A 16,907-nucleotide genomic window follows, 5' to 3' on the forward strand; every position below is an offset into this window, starting at 1 on the left:
AATGTCACAAGGAGAATAACCAGGGCCTTTAAGGAAAAAAAGCAAGCCCTGGTGGCAAGGTGCAATGAGGGGTCAGTCTAAGACAAAAGGGAGGGACTAAGAAAAGCATTCTCGTTGAAAGATAACGAAAAAGATCACTGTAACTCCCTGAAGTTCCAGTTGTAAATATCAATATTTGGTTTTTCACCAAAAAACACAAAATCTGAGAAATGTATTAATAAATATCAATGTCTTTTAAAGAGAAACATGAGGTTCTATCATGAAGTGCCTATCCCTCTTACAAGTTTGACTCAGCCAGCCAAACAAACCAATAGTCACAGAATGCATCAGATTTGGGTCCCACATCCAGCAGCACACAGGGCACACAAGTCCACCACCACTTCACGGAAACACACCATCCTTCGGAACGAGGAGTGGCCTGCCGCATTAAGCAGCTAAGAAATCCTCATCCCATTTTAAGTTCTTTAACTTCTCATTAACCGTGTCTTTTGATTCCTGATCTTAATCTTCATCCTAAAAGGCAGAAAGTGCCTTGTGGCTAGAGATTCAAGAATCAGAACCAGAGCCACATCTAATTGTTAGCACACAGTTAAGTTACCCTTAAACATACCCACCAAAGTCAGCCTCAAACAAAAACAAACAAAACAACAGTGGAAATACAGAGAATCATTTGTACTCTTTTCAAAAATGAAATCTGTACAAAGACAAACTGAATGAAGAAGCAATGTCCTATCAAGTAATACCTACCGAACTCTGATAAATGAGCTAACATCAAGGTCATCATCTTTCCTTTTTCTCTTCAATTTGAAGAGACTTTGAGCCCGACACTTTGAGCAAAAAAAACTACTCCACAGACATGAACTCAAAACCACACAGCACTGAAATGGTCTGTAACTCAGAGAGCTGAGGGGTGTCTGCTCAACAAGCACAGCGCCTCTGCAACTGAGGAAGACGTCCAGGATCCCCCCACACACAGGAGCAGATGCATTGCAGCTGCTCTGGCAGAACCCCCCTCATAGAGCCTTGACGTTCCAGGGGTTTACTACTTACCCCCAATATTTGCTATGGACTCTGGCCCAATAAGTTGATTTTCAAATAGCCTTTCCGCCTGTCGTAACTTCATATTTGGTTGCAGAACACCAAGCAAGAGAGGGGGTTCTTTGAAGCTGTAAAATAATGCAATTATAGGGATTTGTCTATAAGAAATACATGAAGAAAGTGTTAACCGGGGACCTTCATGCATTATTCCCCAGTTTTTGACAAAGAGGGCATGTTGCAATAACATCCTCAGTTGCCAGAAACACAAAGGTCAAGGGAAAAAAAACATTCTAGGATATCAGAAAAGGTCACCGTACAGAAAAATTAAAATATGATTATGCCTAATGCAAGAACTTTGCTAATCACTTAAGACAACTTGGGGCCTCCAACTACACAAGCTCCTGTCCCAGACCTTGAGGCAAGTTAGACCTCTTCACACCCTCTGATTCACACACCCTGGCATTTATTTTCCCAGTGGCTGCCCAGTCTGCCCAGTCTGCCCAGTCATTAAAGGCCAACTAAGGCAGAGGAGAGTGGTGCTGACATTTCACAGCTGATAGAGTTGCTTCCTGCTTCAAGGAGAAGACACAAGAAATAAGAGGAGTTTGGCTGTACCAGCCCATCGTTCAGCACAGGTGCACTCTACCTCCTACCTGTCCCTGTCAGGGCTCAGCCTGGCTTTTCTCTGAAGCCAGCTTTTGCTAGGCCCTGGACCCTTCCCCTGACAACAGACTTCAGCTCCAGAGATCTTCCCTCTCCACTAGTCCTTCCCATCTACACACAAATACACCTACTTCTTCCGAGCCATCAAATCATGCTGGTGACACCTACAGAAAACAGACACAGTTTAAAGCCCTTCTCCCCATGTCATCTGCTACCCCCCCTGGTCCAGGCCACCATCTTCTCATTCCCACTTCCTCCCTTGTTCTCTACAGTATATCCTCAACCCAGCAGCACCATGCACTTTGTGAGACACAGTCAGATCACAGCGTTTGGCTCTCACAGCCCTGCAACAGCCCCATCTCACCCAGAGCCTACAGCCTTGCAGGGACGCCCTTCCCAGCACACCCACAGTTACCTCTCTCCACTCCTCTCCCCCTGACCGTAACAGGCACCTCCCACCTTAAATCCTTAAATCTGTGCTCCACCCTCACCTTCTCAGTGAGGCCTGCTGTTAACACCCAATATAACATTCCATACCTAATACTCCCCCAAAAGCCTAGCCCCTACCTACCCTACTCTATTTTTTCCATAGTATTTATCAGCTTCTCACTTCTCTGTTACATTTATTGTCTGTCTATCCCCAGTAGAACACATGGCCCGTGAGATCAGAGATGTGTTTCTATTTTTCACTGCCGAATCTCAAGCACCTGGCATACAGGAGGCTCCTAATGAACACTGTGGGAGGGAGGAGTGGGGAGAGGAAGGGAAGAATGGAGCGGAGAGGGAGAATATCTCCCAATTCCTTCCCTACCTTGCCCTCAAGCAGGGCAGTTTCCCAGCCAGTCCAGCAGAGTGCAAGAACTAAGAGGGAGTGGTGGCTGAGGCTATGGAATGATGGAGAAATTTCCCCACCTTGCCCAATCCCTTCCTTCCCGGCAGAGCACTTCACTTCCTACTGCCTCCTCTGAGTCAGGTGTGTACTCAAGACACTACAATTTCCTCTGAATTAAACTCTACCCCTCCCCCCCATCCCACACCTTCACTATACCCTGCCTCCCAATTATGGCTTTCTACCTGCTTTAAAAAAACACTCTGTGTAACTAGGAGTTTTATTTCCAAAGGAAGAGAGCAGGGCTGCAACCTGCATACTTTGGTGAGAAGAGCCTAGGCTACAGAGATGGACACGGCTGGGTTCAAATTCTGACCTTGGGAAGGTCAGACCTCCTGAGGTGTGCGTGAAGACTGAACAAGCACATACAGCCAGAGATAGAGGACAGCACACCAGATACTCAGCCACCCCCTACCGCCCAGTCCTTGGACTTTGCCTAATTCCTTACACAAAGGAAGTCCTTAAGAAATATATATAGCATCAACCTAATCAGTATATCGTGCACTGTCCCTGCCAACAAGAAGTCTGAGTATTATCTCGATTGGCAGACACAAAGAAACTTAAATGAGAAAATGTAAAGGATGGGTAAGAAAGGGCTCCCACTCCTGTAGCCTGAGCAGAAGCATCAAGGAAGAATGGCCCCAGGAAGCCCAAATCAGTGCTCTATGGCCAGCCAGGCCACATGGAACCTTGTTAAAGCCTGTGAACTTATCAACTCTTATTAACTCCCTGTTAATTCCTACTAAGTCCTGCTAACTCGTATCAAGTCCCATTAAATCCATGTGTTAAATGTATCCTGAAAGAACTGACCAACATCCTCCAGAAATCAGGATGTCATACATGCTGTGTCTACGATGGTCCTCCAATCTGCCAAACAAGGAATGAAAGAAAGTCACCTTGCATGGCAGGTTTTTGACAAAGCCCTGCAATCTTCCTGGTGACTGCTGCTTAGAACTGAAACCAACTTCATATAATCCATTCTGGAGGGATCTGCACCCCTCTTCATTTTTCTCTTTGATTTCTCAGAGATTTCTAAGTGTGGTGTAAGGTCTCACAGGATGTCATGTAAACTAGAGGTAGACTCTCTGAGGCACCTCCATCAGCTGCCCTCCCACCTGGCCAGTTGGCTTGGCCTGACCCCATTCCCTGCCATGTCCCATACTCCTTGGCTCGTGGAGATAACAGAAGCGGAGCAGAAGCTGGTAGCTCTGCTTTTCCATCATCATCAATACTGCAACCACTTACTTGCTCCAGAGAGTGGGTTTCCCCCTTCCTTGCTCTTTTTGCTCTGAATAGAGTTTGAAAGAAGCCTTTTTTGCTGTCGTCGCTAGCATTTTCTCTCAAACCTCAGCTCATTCCTATTCTTACACCTTCGCCAGTCTTCTGCTTTTGTTCTGCATTTTGGGGCCACTCCTCCCAGTTTTTGAGCAAGTCATTCCTGAAGTCTGAGCATGGGAGAGATCCCTGTCAGCCATTCTGGTTTCACTGAGTTTCTCCTCCCTTTCCTCCTCATCAGGCTCATCTACTCCACAGACAGAACTTGCTTTGTACAACTTCAAGTCCTTAGTGGGCCATGTTTCCTTTCAGTTTCTGGTCAGGAGCAAACACCTATCTTTCCTTTGAATTTCTTTACTCTTTCCACGCACAAATTCACCTCTACTGAGATCAAAGGCCTCTAGTTACCGAAGCTCCATCTTTGCCTGCTCTTTCCACTCTCCTGCTCTTCTCTAAGGTTAGCTCCCCAGCCAAGGTTTTGATCCCCGGCTGTGGACACGGTTCACACTCCCACCTTAAACAACTAGATTACCTAGAAAGCCCCAGGTCAGTTTCTATTTGGGGTGGTTTGAGCTACATCCTTCTACATGTTGAGAGGGGTTAGCAAAGAGAGCCTCCTTCCTCCACCATGTGTCCTGGGAGACCCCCTCAGAGAGGACACCCAGTATGCACTTGGGTCCTGCTCAGCCAAAAAGCCGCATGCAAGGGTCCACTGACACACCAGGAATTATAAGCTAGCAATCTCATGAGTCTAGAATGCCCAGGCCTTCACCCAATCTCAATCTTATATTTTAACAGCACTTTGTGCCTTTACTAATTCTAAATCCAACAACAAAAAGTAGACTTTTGTATACAGATGTAAATCTAAGGTCAGAACTGTGTCCTTTTTATATCCTTGAATCTAGCTGGGTACCTACTTAAAGCACTGTAGGTGCCAAATACTTTCTTAGTAAATTGAGTCCAATATAATGCCTTTTTATTTATAAAACATCAACACATAATTCCATTGTATATGTTATATTCACTCTATAATGGGGACATAGTTCTGGTCTGAAGTTTTTAAAGCCTTACATGGACTAACTTACTTAAAATAAACTTCAGAAAGCATCACCTCTGGGCAGTTTCAGAAGAAAAGGGGAATTTACTTACTGAACCAGACTGCACAACCCTCAACATCAACGTCATAAATCATCCCACCAGTAAGAGCCTGGCTCTGCACTATTATAATTACAAGTGTGAATACATTTCATGGGGCCCCTAGGTGTATACTATTTTTTTCAAGTTATAATGGACTACATTACTCATAGATGCCCACCAATGAAAGGTAATTTAGGAAAAATAGAACACTAATCACAAGTTTAAAAAAAAAAAAAATCAGTTACTTATATGGGCACCTGGGTGGCTCAGTTGGTTAAACGTCCGACTTCGGCTCAGGTCATGAACTCACAGTTTGTGGGTTCGAGCCCCGCATCAGATTCTGTGCTGACAGCTTGGAGCCAGGAGCTTTGGATTCTGTGTCTCCCTCTTTCTCTGCCCCTCCCCTGCTCATGCTCTGTCTCTGTCTCTCTCTCTCTCTCTCTCAAAATAATAAACATTAAAAAAAATAAAATAAAAATCAGTTACTTATAAATTTTAAACAAGGTAACAACCTTTGTGTGTGCTTTTGCCACTTCAAATGAATTCAAGTTTTAATTATCTCTAACACATATTCGGGATTCATATTCGGGATTTTTTCTGGGTTTTGCATTTGGTTTGTATAGTTTTGTTTTTGAAAGAGTATCGTGGACAATACCATGCATATATTGTGGTACACCTGAATCCACACAAAGCACAGGCAGTAAAGAAATCACAAGTCTCTCTCTCTCTCTCTCTCTCTCTGTGCCCCCCTCCCCCCAGTAACTTACCTTTCAAACCAAATTGGTTTATTACCCTAGATACTATCCCAGCCTACTTTATCTGCCATGCAAGTCCTCCCAAGAATGGCCAGGGAAGCTCACCTGAGAGGCTGTGGGTCTATGGGAGAATCCAGCAGCAACAAGGCTCCAAGCAGGGGAACTGTGAGGGAGACAGCCAGCATCAAGAAGGTCACTCGGAACACACGGCCACTAAAGGAGCTGACAGAGATGGAATATACAAAGGCAATTAGCAGAGGCTCAGCCAAGACAAGCTAGGCTGGTCTTAAAGCCCATCAAGCAGGAGCAGGCCTCTAGCCTAGATTCACCCCAAGGCTGCCAACCTCTGTGGCTTGCGATGACACTTTAGGACGGCGGTGTGGGAAACTCTTACTTGCCAGTTACTTGCCAGACAGTGTGATAGGTTGCATCTTCAATCCTCTAGTAGAGTCTCAAAGAGGGTAAATCAAAGAACTGATAAACACAAAAATGGGAGAAAAGAGGTACAAGGAGGTAATGGAGACACACTCGTCTATAGAGAAGACACATGCTTCCAAAAGCCACTATTTCCAGGCACATAGATTCAAAGCAGCAACCTTAAGATTCCCAGATTTTGTAGATACAAGAGAAACAAATTCATGAAGCAAAAAGAACACAGGACAACTTCCTGAGTGACCAACTCTCCAATCATTTTTCCAATCACACTTTTAAGAACTCAAAAGCACATCCCAGCTCTCTACCTGGTAGAAGTCTGACAGATACTGACAGTTACTTAAAAAGAATCTATACGATCACAATTCCAAGTCATCTTTACTAAAGCCTTACAAAGATCTAGAAGATGTCTTTGGAATCCTGTGTGACATTTTTGGACAAATGACCAATGGTAACTAGAATAACTCTCAAATGATCTCACATACACCATTGCTCATCTGCTAAACAAGAGAACACATTTAGCCTCTTGCAACTAAATAAACTTTATAGGATCATTATTTGCTGTAAATGAAAATTTATTAAATACATCAAGATTAACTTAAAGTAAATAAAATCATGAGCTCCTAAGGCAGAGAATCTTTTTCTGTCCAAAAAAAAAAAAAGTTGACTTAAAAAAATCCAGATTCACACTTAACAAACACTTCATTTAAGGACAAAGTTTTGTTTGACTTCTGACAAGCTAGGCTTCCACTGTATAAACCTGATCCAGGTAGAGCATAGAAATGTGGGGGCTTCAGGGAAAGTCCTAACTTTCCCAATAGTCAGCAACTCCACTTCAGGCAAGGTTCTTCACCCAAAGTCCTTAAGTTCCCCACTATGAAATGGGGTTTGGGGCAGGATAACCTCAAAGTCTTGCCCAATTTGAACATGCATGATTTTAATAAATGAATATGGAAGAAAATAAAGCATCTGTTTCTATTGGGTAGAAACGAAAGACAAAGGGAAAGAAAGACAAAAGAGGAGAGTGAAAAGCTTTCATAGTGTCACCTTGCAGAACCATGGACAGCATAACTGAAGAGTGTTTCCACCAACAATCTGAATGGGCAAGAGAACAGTCTCCCTAGAGCCTCCGGAAAGGAACACAGCCTTGCTGACACCTTGATTTTAGCACAGTGAGACCTGTCCAGCACTGCTGACATCCAGAACCACAAGTTAATCCATTTGTGTTGTTTAAGCCACTAAGTGTGTGGTCATCCGCCATAACAGCCATAGAAAACTAACACAATTTTCTAATTAAACTACTTTTGTTGCCTGGAAGTGGGGGACTGCTGTAACAAATACCTAAACATGTGGAAATAGCTTTGTAATTGGGCAGTAGATAGAGGGAAACATTTTGAGAAGCAGGACAGGAAAAGTCCGTATTTCCTTGAACAGACATGGTAGAAAAATGGATGTTAAGGACTCTGCTAGCAAGGGCTCAGAAAGCAGCGAGGAGCATGGCAGAGAAAATGTACATCATCACAGGGAATGATTAAATTGTTGGGAACAGACTGTTAGCAGAAACACGGACAGTGAAGGCACTGCTGGTAAGGGCTCAGAAGGATGTCAGGAACAAGTTACCGGAAACTGGAAGAGAGCAAATCCTTATTATACTGTGTCCTGCAGCAATGTAGAAAGTAGAACTTGTAAATGACGAGCCAGGATGCTGAGCTGAGGCCCTTTCCAAGCAGAATGGAAGGTGTGGCCTGATTTCTTCTTGTCCTTTCTCCTCCAGAGGACAGCATAGGGGGCAGCACTAAGCACTTCTTTTGGCCTTTGACATTTCCTCCTTTGCTAATGAGAACTCTAGTCTGTGTTTACCTTCCTTCTAATAACCTTCCAAAAATGAATTTTGTTCCTAACTTCCTTCTCTTCACTCACACAGGACTCAGAGCCCAACCCCCACCCCAGGCCAGGTCATCAGTCATTACCCTTTTTGCTAGCTGGGAAAGAAGGCAGTCCCTCCCACAGAACCCGGCTGGGAGAGGCCAAGGGTGCCCAAGCTCCTAGAAGGGGACAGGTAGCCAGAAAGGGAAAATTCAGGCCAATTTCTCCCTCTCAGCCCTGTCTCCAAACCCTAGGCCACAGAGTCTTCTAATGTGACTGACACCAGTCAAGGGTACAAGAATACAGTGCATGAAAATGCACATATGGCACAGATCAGCTATGACCTGACATGACAGCTGGCTAAGGCAATCTGAGAGATCTGCAGCAAGGGAAGGAATAAGGGCCATAAAAAGAGTAATGATAAAAATAGTGACGATAAGAATGTCCCATACAATGGGCTTCACGTGGGTAGTCAGGTAGAACTATGTACCTCTCTGCTTTCCAAAGAGAAAAGAAAGCAGAGAGAGACAAGTGGGCCCACAGCCCACTGCCAGAACTGGAAGAGCACGATGGAGGGCTAGATCTGAATGTAAGGCTGTAGTCACCATTAACAATGCTGCCTGCCAAGGACAAGTGAACAGGGAGAAGATGCCCAGACCTGGAGCCCTCGGAGCTGGGGTTTGAAAACTCTGCACAACTTAACAGTGTTTTGCCTATTCTAAACGTTTCATATCTATGGAATCATATAAAAATGTGACCTTTCACAAATGGCTTCTTTCACTCAGCATATGTTTTGAGATTCATCCAGGTTGCAGTATGTTATCACTACTTCATTCTTTTTTATGGCTCAACAATATTCGATTGCAAGTATATACAGGTATGTCTCTTTTACTGTGCTTCACAGATATTGCATTTTTTACAAGTTAAAGGTTCAAGACTTCAGTGGGAGATAACTGCAGATGTGGTGGAAACAGCAAGAGAACCATCAGAAGTGGAGCCTGAAATTGTGATTGAATTGCTGCAATCTTGTGATAAAACTTAAATGGATTAGGAGCTGCCTCTTACAGATGAGCAAAGAGTGGTTTCTTGAGATGGCATCTACTCCTGGAGAAGACTTTGTGAAGATTGTTGGAATGACAACAAAGGATTTAGAATATTACATAAACTTAGTTGATAAAGCAGCAGCAGGGTTTGAGGGGATTGATTCCAATTTTGAAAGAAGTTCTACTGTGGGTAAATGCTATTGAACAGCATCACCTGTTACAGAGAAATCATTTGTGAATGGAAGAGTGAATTGACGCATCAAAACTTCATTGCTTTATTTGAAGAAATTGCCACAGCCACCCAGCCTCCAGCAACCACCATCCTGATCATCAGCAGCCATCAACATCGAGGCAAGACCTTCCACCAGCAAAATGATTATGACTCCCTGAAAGCTCAGATGCTGGTTAGCATTTTTAGGCAGTATTTAAAATTATGGTATGTACATTGTTTTTCTATACATAATGCTATTGCACATTTAATAGACTACAGTGTAAACATAATTTTCATATGCACTGGGAGACCAAACAATTCACCTGACCCACTTTATTGAGGTAAAAATGGTCTGGAACAGAACACACATTATCTCAGAGGTATGCCTGTAACACAATTTGTTTATCCACTCATGGACATTTGGGTGAGAGGCGGAAATGAGTGATTACTGAATGGGTACAACATGTTTTTATGGGGTGATGAAAAAGTTTTGAAACTAGAAAGTGTTGCCCAACACTAAGTATCACTGTACACTCTAAAGTGGTTATTTTCATGTTATATTAATTTCACCTCAATTTTTTAAAATGTTAACAGTGATGAAAATGTTCTAAACTTAAGGCTGTGGTGACTGTTGCAAAACTCTGAATATACTAAAAACCTCTGATCTGGACATTTTAAAATGGGTGAATTTCACAGTATGTGAATTATATCTTGTTTTAAAAAAAAGTCAATGACCCAAACTATGCAAAGTGCCACTCTGAGGCCAGGACACTGTAACTCAAAGTGATTTTCTTTAAGTGGCCTAAAGTCTTTCAACACACAGGAAATAACAATGTTTCTGTATGGTAAAGCAGGGCTATTTACAAGTCCAAATAACAGGAATAACTTTGTGTGATTCTTCTAAAAGAATCCCAAGAGAGACAAATGCAAAGGTGTGTGGTGAACGTGTGTGGCTGCACTGCATACAGCATTCAGGTAAGGTCCAACAAGGAGGTCCTGTCCTTACAAGGAGGCCAATGTAATCACCCCTCACCACCCCTGCTAAAGGTGCAGTCAGCCCCACAGCAAGCTGCATTGTGCAATCTTCCACCACAGAGCTGTCATTAACAAAAATGGTGACACTCTGGCCAAACTGCTACTTTACCTTTTCCTTACCTAACATGATTCTACATAAAACACATCCTTCTCATTTGTCTCAGACTCTAAACTCTCCTTTACCACACCATAGCTTACATTTATTTTAATCTTAATTTAGTAATCCAATTCAGAGATCTTGAGTCCCTGCTTGAATATCTGGTTGCCCCTTCACATAATAGTAAAAAGCTCACTGATCTCCAGAACAAAAAGTCCAGCCAGGACTGAAAGCAGGTGCTTACAGCTAAAAAGGCAGCCAGAAATTGGAAGTCCATCCTTGCCAGAGTTCTAGCTACTGTCTTCTTACAATCACAGTCTAAAAAGCTAAAGAAAATTCAGAGGCCACCCAGTCCTGGGCTTCCAAAGCTGGCCGGTCCCTGGAGGGCCTACACCAGATGACTAGGGCAACTTTAAATAAAGCCCAGAAATTCTGATTGGGCAGGACCAACAGGGGCCTGGGAACCCTTTTTCTGTTTTCACACTCCCCAGTTGTTCCCGATGTGCAACTGGATACCACCAACCTTGTCCAACTCCCTACCAGGTGAAAGAAGTCCATCAACATCCCCCTGGCTGATCATGAGACACAGCCTCTGATGGAAAGTTCTATGGTCAAGTTTTAGAAACAACAGCCTAAACTTAAACTCCTTGAGCAGTGCCAGCTAACAGAACTGTCATGATAGAAATACAGCAGCTACTAGCCACATGTGGCAGCTGAGCACCTGAAATGGGGCCAGCATGTTATACAAATGAGCCAAAGATGGCCTCTGTATATTGGCTCTGTGTTGTTTATTTCTTTACTGCAGGCTGAGACCTTTAGTTCAAAAGGTCCACCAGCACCAAACTCTAACTTTTACATACTCAATTATCTTTAAAACAGCCAAACAAGCAAACTTTTAGCCATTTGGAGTCACCTGCCTTCCATACTCTATGAAAGCTCGTGGAGGGCAGTTACCCATTGATAAGACAGGCTTGAAGGCCCTTACCTGCTACTGCTGCCCCTGGGGCTCTCTGACACAGAGACTTACTGAGATACAGGTGGCCCCTCTCCTTCCCCCTTGACTCCCCTCCCCTTCTGGACTGTGGACCCCTCTCCTGCTCCCATATGCGAACCTGTCCAAGTGTCACCCAATAAAGCTCATGTGTGCCATTGCTCCCTCAGTTGTATCTTTTTTCTTGATGAGCCCCCAAATCCCTCACACTCCCTACATAGTGCAAATGAGGAACTGAATTTTTAACATTAGTCCATTTAATTTAAATAGCTACATATGGCAAGCAGCTAGCACATCAGACAGTTCATTTAACATTCCTTCACACATGAGCATTTAATAACAAACCATATACATGTGCCAGGTACTATCCATGGCCCTGAGAGGATAGCAATAAATAAAATAGTTTCCTGCCCTCTGTTTATTTTAGTAAATAAGTAGATGCCAAACAGTGACAAATACAATGAAGAAAAACACAGTATGATGGGGTACAGAGGGGGAAGGTTGGCCACACACAGGGGTCAAAGCAGATGACCTCTGAACAGAGACTTCAGTGAAGCTGGGGAAAAAATCAAATACCTGAGGCAGAGCAATGTAGACAGAGGTAACACAGTAAGATTCAATAAGCACTTGCCATGAATAAAGAATACATGCTTTAAGGGGTTAACTTTAAGCCCCCATTCCCAAACCTTGACCACACAGACAGAATGACCAAGGCAAGCATTGAGGGGAAGCTGCTGGAACAGGTCAGGCCCACAGCCAGGGGCAGATCCCACAGTGCCCTGAAGGTCGGGGAAGTGCCTGCTGGCATGCAGGATGAATGTCCATGAAGGCTACAACATAGAGCACTTCCCTACTTCTTTTACTTGGGGGACATTGGCTGCTCAAGTCACCTCACACAATATGTTCTGCGAAACACACTTCATCTCTGCTTGCACTGACTGGGCCCAGCTGTGTGCCTTCAGGGGCAGCAAACCCTTGACCTCCCAGACACCCAAGATCACACCACCATCCTTGGGCAAAGCATCCCCAGTCCTGCAGGAGTTCCTCAGATGGTAGGGATTGCAGAACTTTCCTGGTTGTTTCAGAGTTTGTCAAAATTCCCCAATAAATTAAATGTGGTGCCCATCTGTGATGGGTATGGAGCCGGATTAAGATTCTTTCTCCCTCTCCCCCTCCCCCACACACCCCACAGGTTCCCACTCTCATGCGCATGTGCTCTCTCACTTGCTCTCTCAAAAAAAAAAAAAAAAAAAAAAAAAAAAAAAAGTGGTGCCAGAACTCAAAGCAAAGCTCTAGTTTAAACCATAAACATCATTCCACAAAATGGCTTTAATTGCCATAACTGAAAAATAAGATGATTTTACATAAAAATCTGGGTTTCCAGCTTCTCTGGAAAAAAGAGATCTATGAAACCTAAGGCTGCAGGACAGGTGCACAGGGCTTTCCACTCTTCAGACAATCACACATTCTTTTCTTCTCCCAGCCCCACACCTGCTACAGACTCTACCACAAACAAAATGACCACTATATGTGCAGTGCTAAGGCCAGGGCCTGGAACATCTAAAGCACTGGGGTGTCTGGCTGGCTCAGTCGGATATGCATCTGACTCTTGATTTTGGCTCAGGTCATGATCCCAGGGTCATGGGATTGAGCCCTGCATTGGGCTCCACACTCATATAGAGCCTGCTTAAGATTTTCTCTCTCTCTCCTTCTGCCCCTCTCCCCCACTCTCTCTCTCTAAAATAAAAAATAAAAATAAAAGCACTCCCTAAATGGTAGGTAGCAGGAATGCTGCTCCCCTGGCAGCAACTGAGTCTGTGACTGTGTGGCAATGGGGCTTCTGTACCCATTTATTTTAGCCCAAGGTTCATTCCTGCAAACTCACATTCACCTATAATTCTGCCTTTCCTCCATGTCTGCCCCCTGCCTCTGCACATCTGCCTTATTAAATAAAGGACACTCCATTTATTTCTATCCATTTTCACTGACAAAAGTGCACATGTTCCCACAATACTCTCTTTCCCAATCTGTGTTGACACATCCAGGAAGGCTGGCAACTTCCATTCCAGGGGCAGTTTGGGAAATCAATTTGTTTGCCCAATCTCTTAGAAAACCCCAGAGTGATGCTCACCTCCTTGAAGACACCTGCACCCTGAAATTTCCAACATTTCTAAGGGAAATAGAACAATCATGGTGATACAACAGGATTTGGCAACTACTATTGGTTCATCCATGATTTGCAAAATCCTCTATAATTTCACCAGGCAAACCTGAAAGATGTTCTCCAACATCAGGGCAAGGCATCATTCATGGACTGATGATTCCATGAGATCAAAAACAACCTGTGATTTTGTGGAAAACCTATTAGCCACAAATCTGTGGGGCATCAGAGGCCCAGGTGTCAGGGTGACCCGTGGAATCTGAGAAAGTCAAATAGCAGCCAGCCTAGTCTTTTAACCGACTGCACCTTGAATTTGTTGGTGTCCACATTACTTTAAACTGGGGCTCCTGGACCATAGATGTCTTCATTTTAGCATTGAAAATAATAAGAAACAAGTTAAAAGAGCCATTTGAAACACACACTCAGGGGGAAGGGCTGAGAAGAAATCGTGGATTCCTGACTCCTCATGTCCATGACTTTATGATGGCCACATCTGTCTCTCCACCCTGCCTCCCTTGTTCCTCAGTCTTAAAAAGAAAAATGAATGTAGTAGAGATTTTTAATTAGCCTAAAATCCTTTAGAAGTTTATTGAAAAAGCAGTTGTTAAATTTCAATGTATTCACTCTTCAGTCCTTAACAGTTACATAAAGACATTAAGCAGCTATTCTCTCTTCCAGACTGAACTATGTTCCAAAAGAGGAGGAATAGTTTCAGTGTTACAATCATTCTGATAGAGTTTCTAAAGCATACGGGGAAACTAATGCCAAATAATTATCAGCTTGCTCCAGTATTGTTCAAGTGCTTAGTTCATCTATATTCCAAACTGAATAAAAGGATTTAATGACCACATTCCCCATTATAGCTTAAGTACAGAAATTCAAGAGCTTTGGTATAAAACCTTATTTCCAAAGCATAATTTTAAAAATATGCTTCTCAATCCTTGTCCAGCTGCCAGTGCTATCCTCATTCATTCATTTCTGCTTCTCTTTTGACTTCATTACTCTAATGTTATATAAATCACTTCACTCACATAGATCTCAATGACCTTAGCAATCAGAGCTAACATCACATTTTATGTCAAGAGTCAGGAGACTAGCTAAGGTATCACTAGGCATCCCTTCCACTAAAATCTACTGTCCTATTTCTGTTAATTGAATAACACATTATTCAAGGTTTGTTTTTTTTTTTTTTCCTGTTTAGCACATCTAAAGTTTATTCTATAGTTGTCAGATTTCTATTTCCTTCGGTTTCCTTTACTTCACCCACAATACACAATGCTTCCCTGTCTTTTGGTGAATCCTAAATTTTTAAGGTAAATCAAGAAGACAATGAGAAAATTTAGAAAAACAACTATAACTCTATAATATACAATACTAAATGTAAGGAAGAAGGTGAGAACTCATTTTGAAAAAAGATCATTACAGATATATGGCAATGGGATCAAATAGATAAGAGAAAGAAGGAAACACAGGAAAATAAGAACAACGTTCATGGACAGGGAAGTCAAGAAAATTTCTTAAATAAACGTAGTTTTGTAAAAGGCACAGTGGAAAAGATGAGCAGCAGATGATGATTCTGGAACACCCAATTTATCCTGCCACTAAGTCAGAAATCCCAGAGAAACTGAAAAACAATTTAATTCTGCCCCTCTGTCCTGAGGTCAGGAGTGTTCAGAGGAGCCCAGGTGAGATGGGCCCATCCCACAAGTGCCTGCAGATGCTACATGCCCTGGTTTTCAACACACTGCACCTCAAAGTAAACTCAGGGCCAGGTGCTCTTTCATTTCTCATATAGCAAGTATGAAGCAAATCTCGTTTTCATGGTTTCTGCTGTAAAGCACTGCCAATCCTTGCATGTTAACTCTAAAAAGCTCCTCTGTCATCAGCAGACCATGACTTCACAATATCCACAATAAGTAGAGTGACCAACTTGTCCTGGTTTGCCCAGGGTTAGCATTGAAAGTCCTGCATCCGTGGAAACCTCTGAGTTTATTCAGCATACTCCTGACCTTTCCACAGGCACCGGGAGTCAAAAATAACCAAAATCTCTTCTCTGCCATTTGCCTTTCTAGAGTCAAAACACTTGTCTCTGCTATAGCTCTCCTTCAAATGTGGTCCTCTTATTATCAGTGAATAAATTCAGTCTTTCCCCACAAAAACTGGCCCTCATTCAGTATGCACCACACCCTTTGACATACTGATATTTCCACTAAATATCTCCATCAACTTAGAATTCAATCAGTTCCACAACTTTGAGGTTGGTCTACATGAAGCCTCTTGCTTCTCCCTAAAAATTCAAAGTTACGAGCCTCAGGAGACAAAATTAAAAAGAGAAGCTTAAGTATTATATATGTAAATAGATGTTTAAGGGCCATGCTTCAGTTTTTAGCTAACAAAATAGTGTGCTTAAATTCTGGAAGGTTGGGAGAAGCAAAGGCCAAAAATCTGAGATTTCTTTATTAGGTAGGCATCAACTAGTTTCCTATGCTTCTTCGTCCCTATCAGGAAAAAATCTGCAAGCTTGAATTCTCACAAAATTTGCTTAACATTAAATGTCACTTCTGTTCTCCACTTTTCCCTGAAAACCACGGTAAAGGCTGGTGACCACGCAGAGAGAGGTGGGCAGGTGCAGAGGCCAGCTCTACGCTGGAACACGAGGCGCGACCTGAGCATTTCGGACCTTCCCTCGGGACAGAGCGAGCCGGGGACAGGGAAGACCTTGGACCCTGGCCAGATGGCTCTCCCCCGGGGATCAGGTAAGCCAGCAAGAAGAATAGGGCGGAGGAGGAGGAGGGGGGCTGAGGGAAAGGCGAGGAAGCAACTGCTCTAGAAGTTAGGGTGAGATTGAGACGAAGAAAGGGGCAGATGGGAAGCAAGGCGGTCTTGAGACCCCGAGAGCCGGGAAACAATGCTGAGATTGGAAGCAGAATGCACCAAAGCCTCAAGAAGGCGGCAGGTGCATTTCCTTGGCCAGGGCCTGTTTCCTGCCCTGTAAAATGAATTTAGCCAGAGGAATTAACTGGAATGGCACCTGCACCCCGCTTGGCAACGCATTTACCCAACTGCTGTTATTGCTGTCCTGTTGGTTAGGAGGGTCGACCCAGCCATTCGCGGCCCACGTCCGGGGTCCCGGCCTACCTGCCGTCCTTGGCCTCGGGGACCTGGCCATCGTCCGTGACGACCTGTGGCCGCAGCGGCCGGCGCTGCCGTAGCCCGTCCGCCTCGCTCATGATGCGACCGCCACGGTTCCCAGCCCCGCTACAACCCGGGAGACAGCAACGAGAGCTCAGCACTTGCCCAATCCCGCCGCACCG

At 43.8% G+C, this 16,907-nt stretch overlaps 1 protein-coding gene across 1 annotated transcript in view; it reads right to left on the reverse strand.

Moving 5' to 3' along the window:
- Nucleotides 1–16,902, reverse strand: part of APMAP (adipocyte plasma membrane associated protein) — a 35,463-nt gene extending 18,561 nt beyond the window's left edge. The window contains exons 1-3 of the mRNA XM_019437186.2: nt 16,732–16,902; nt 5,863–5,979; nt 1,051–1,166 (exon numbers count right to left, since the gene is read on the reverse strand). Coding sequence (XP_019292731.1) covers nt 1,051–1,166; nt 5,863–5,979; nt 16,732–16,823 — 325 coding nt within the window. The 5' untranslated portion in view covers nt 16,824–16,902. The remainder of the gene's footprint in view (nt 1–1,050; nt 1,167–5,862; nt 5,980–16,731) is intronic.
- Between the last annotated feature and the right edge of the window lie 5 nt (nt 16,903–16,907).

The sequence above is a fragment of the Panthera pardus genome, unplaced genomic scaffold, assembly GCF_024362965.1.
Source record: "Panthera pardus isolate Hobbes unplaced genomic scaffold, ASM2436296v1 HiC_scaffold_25, whole genome shotgun sequence".
Taxonomy (NCBI): Eukaryota; Metazoa; Chordata; class Mammalia; order Carnivora; family Felidae; genus Panthera; species Panthera pardus.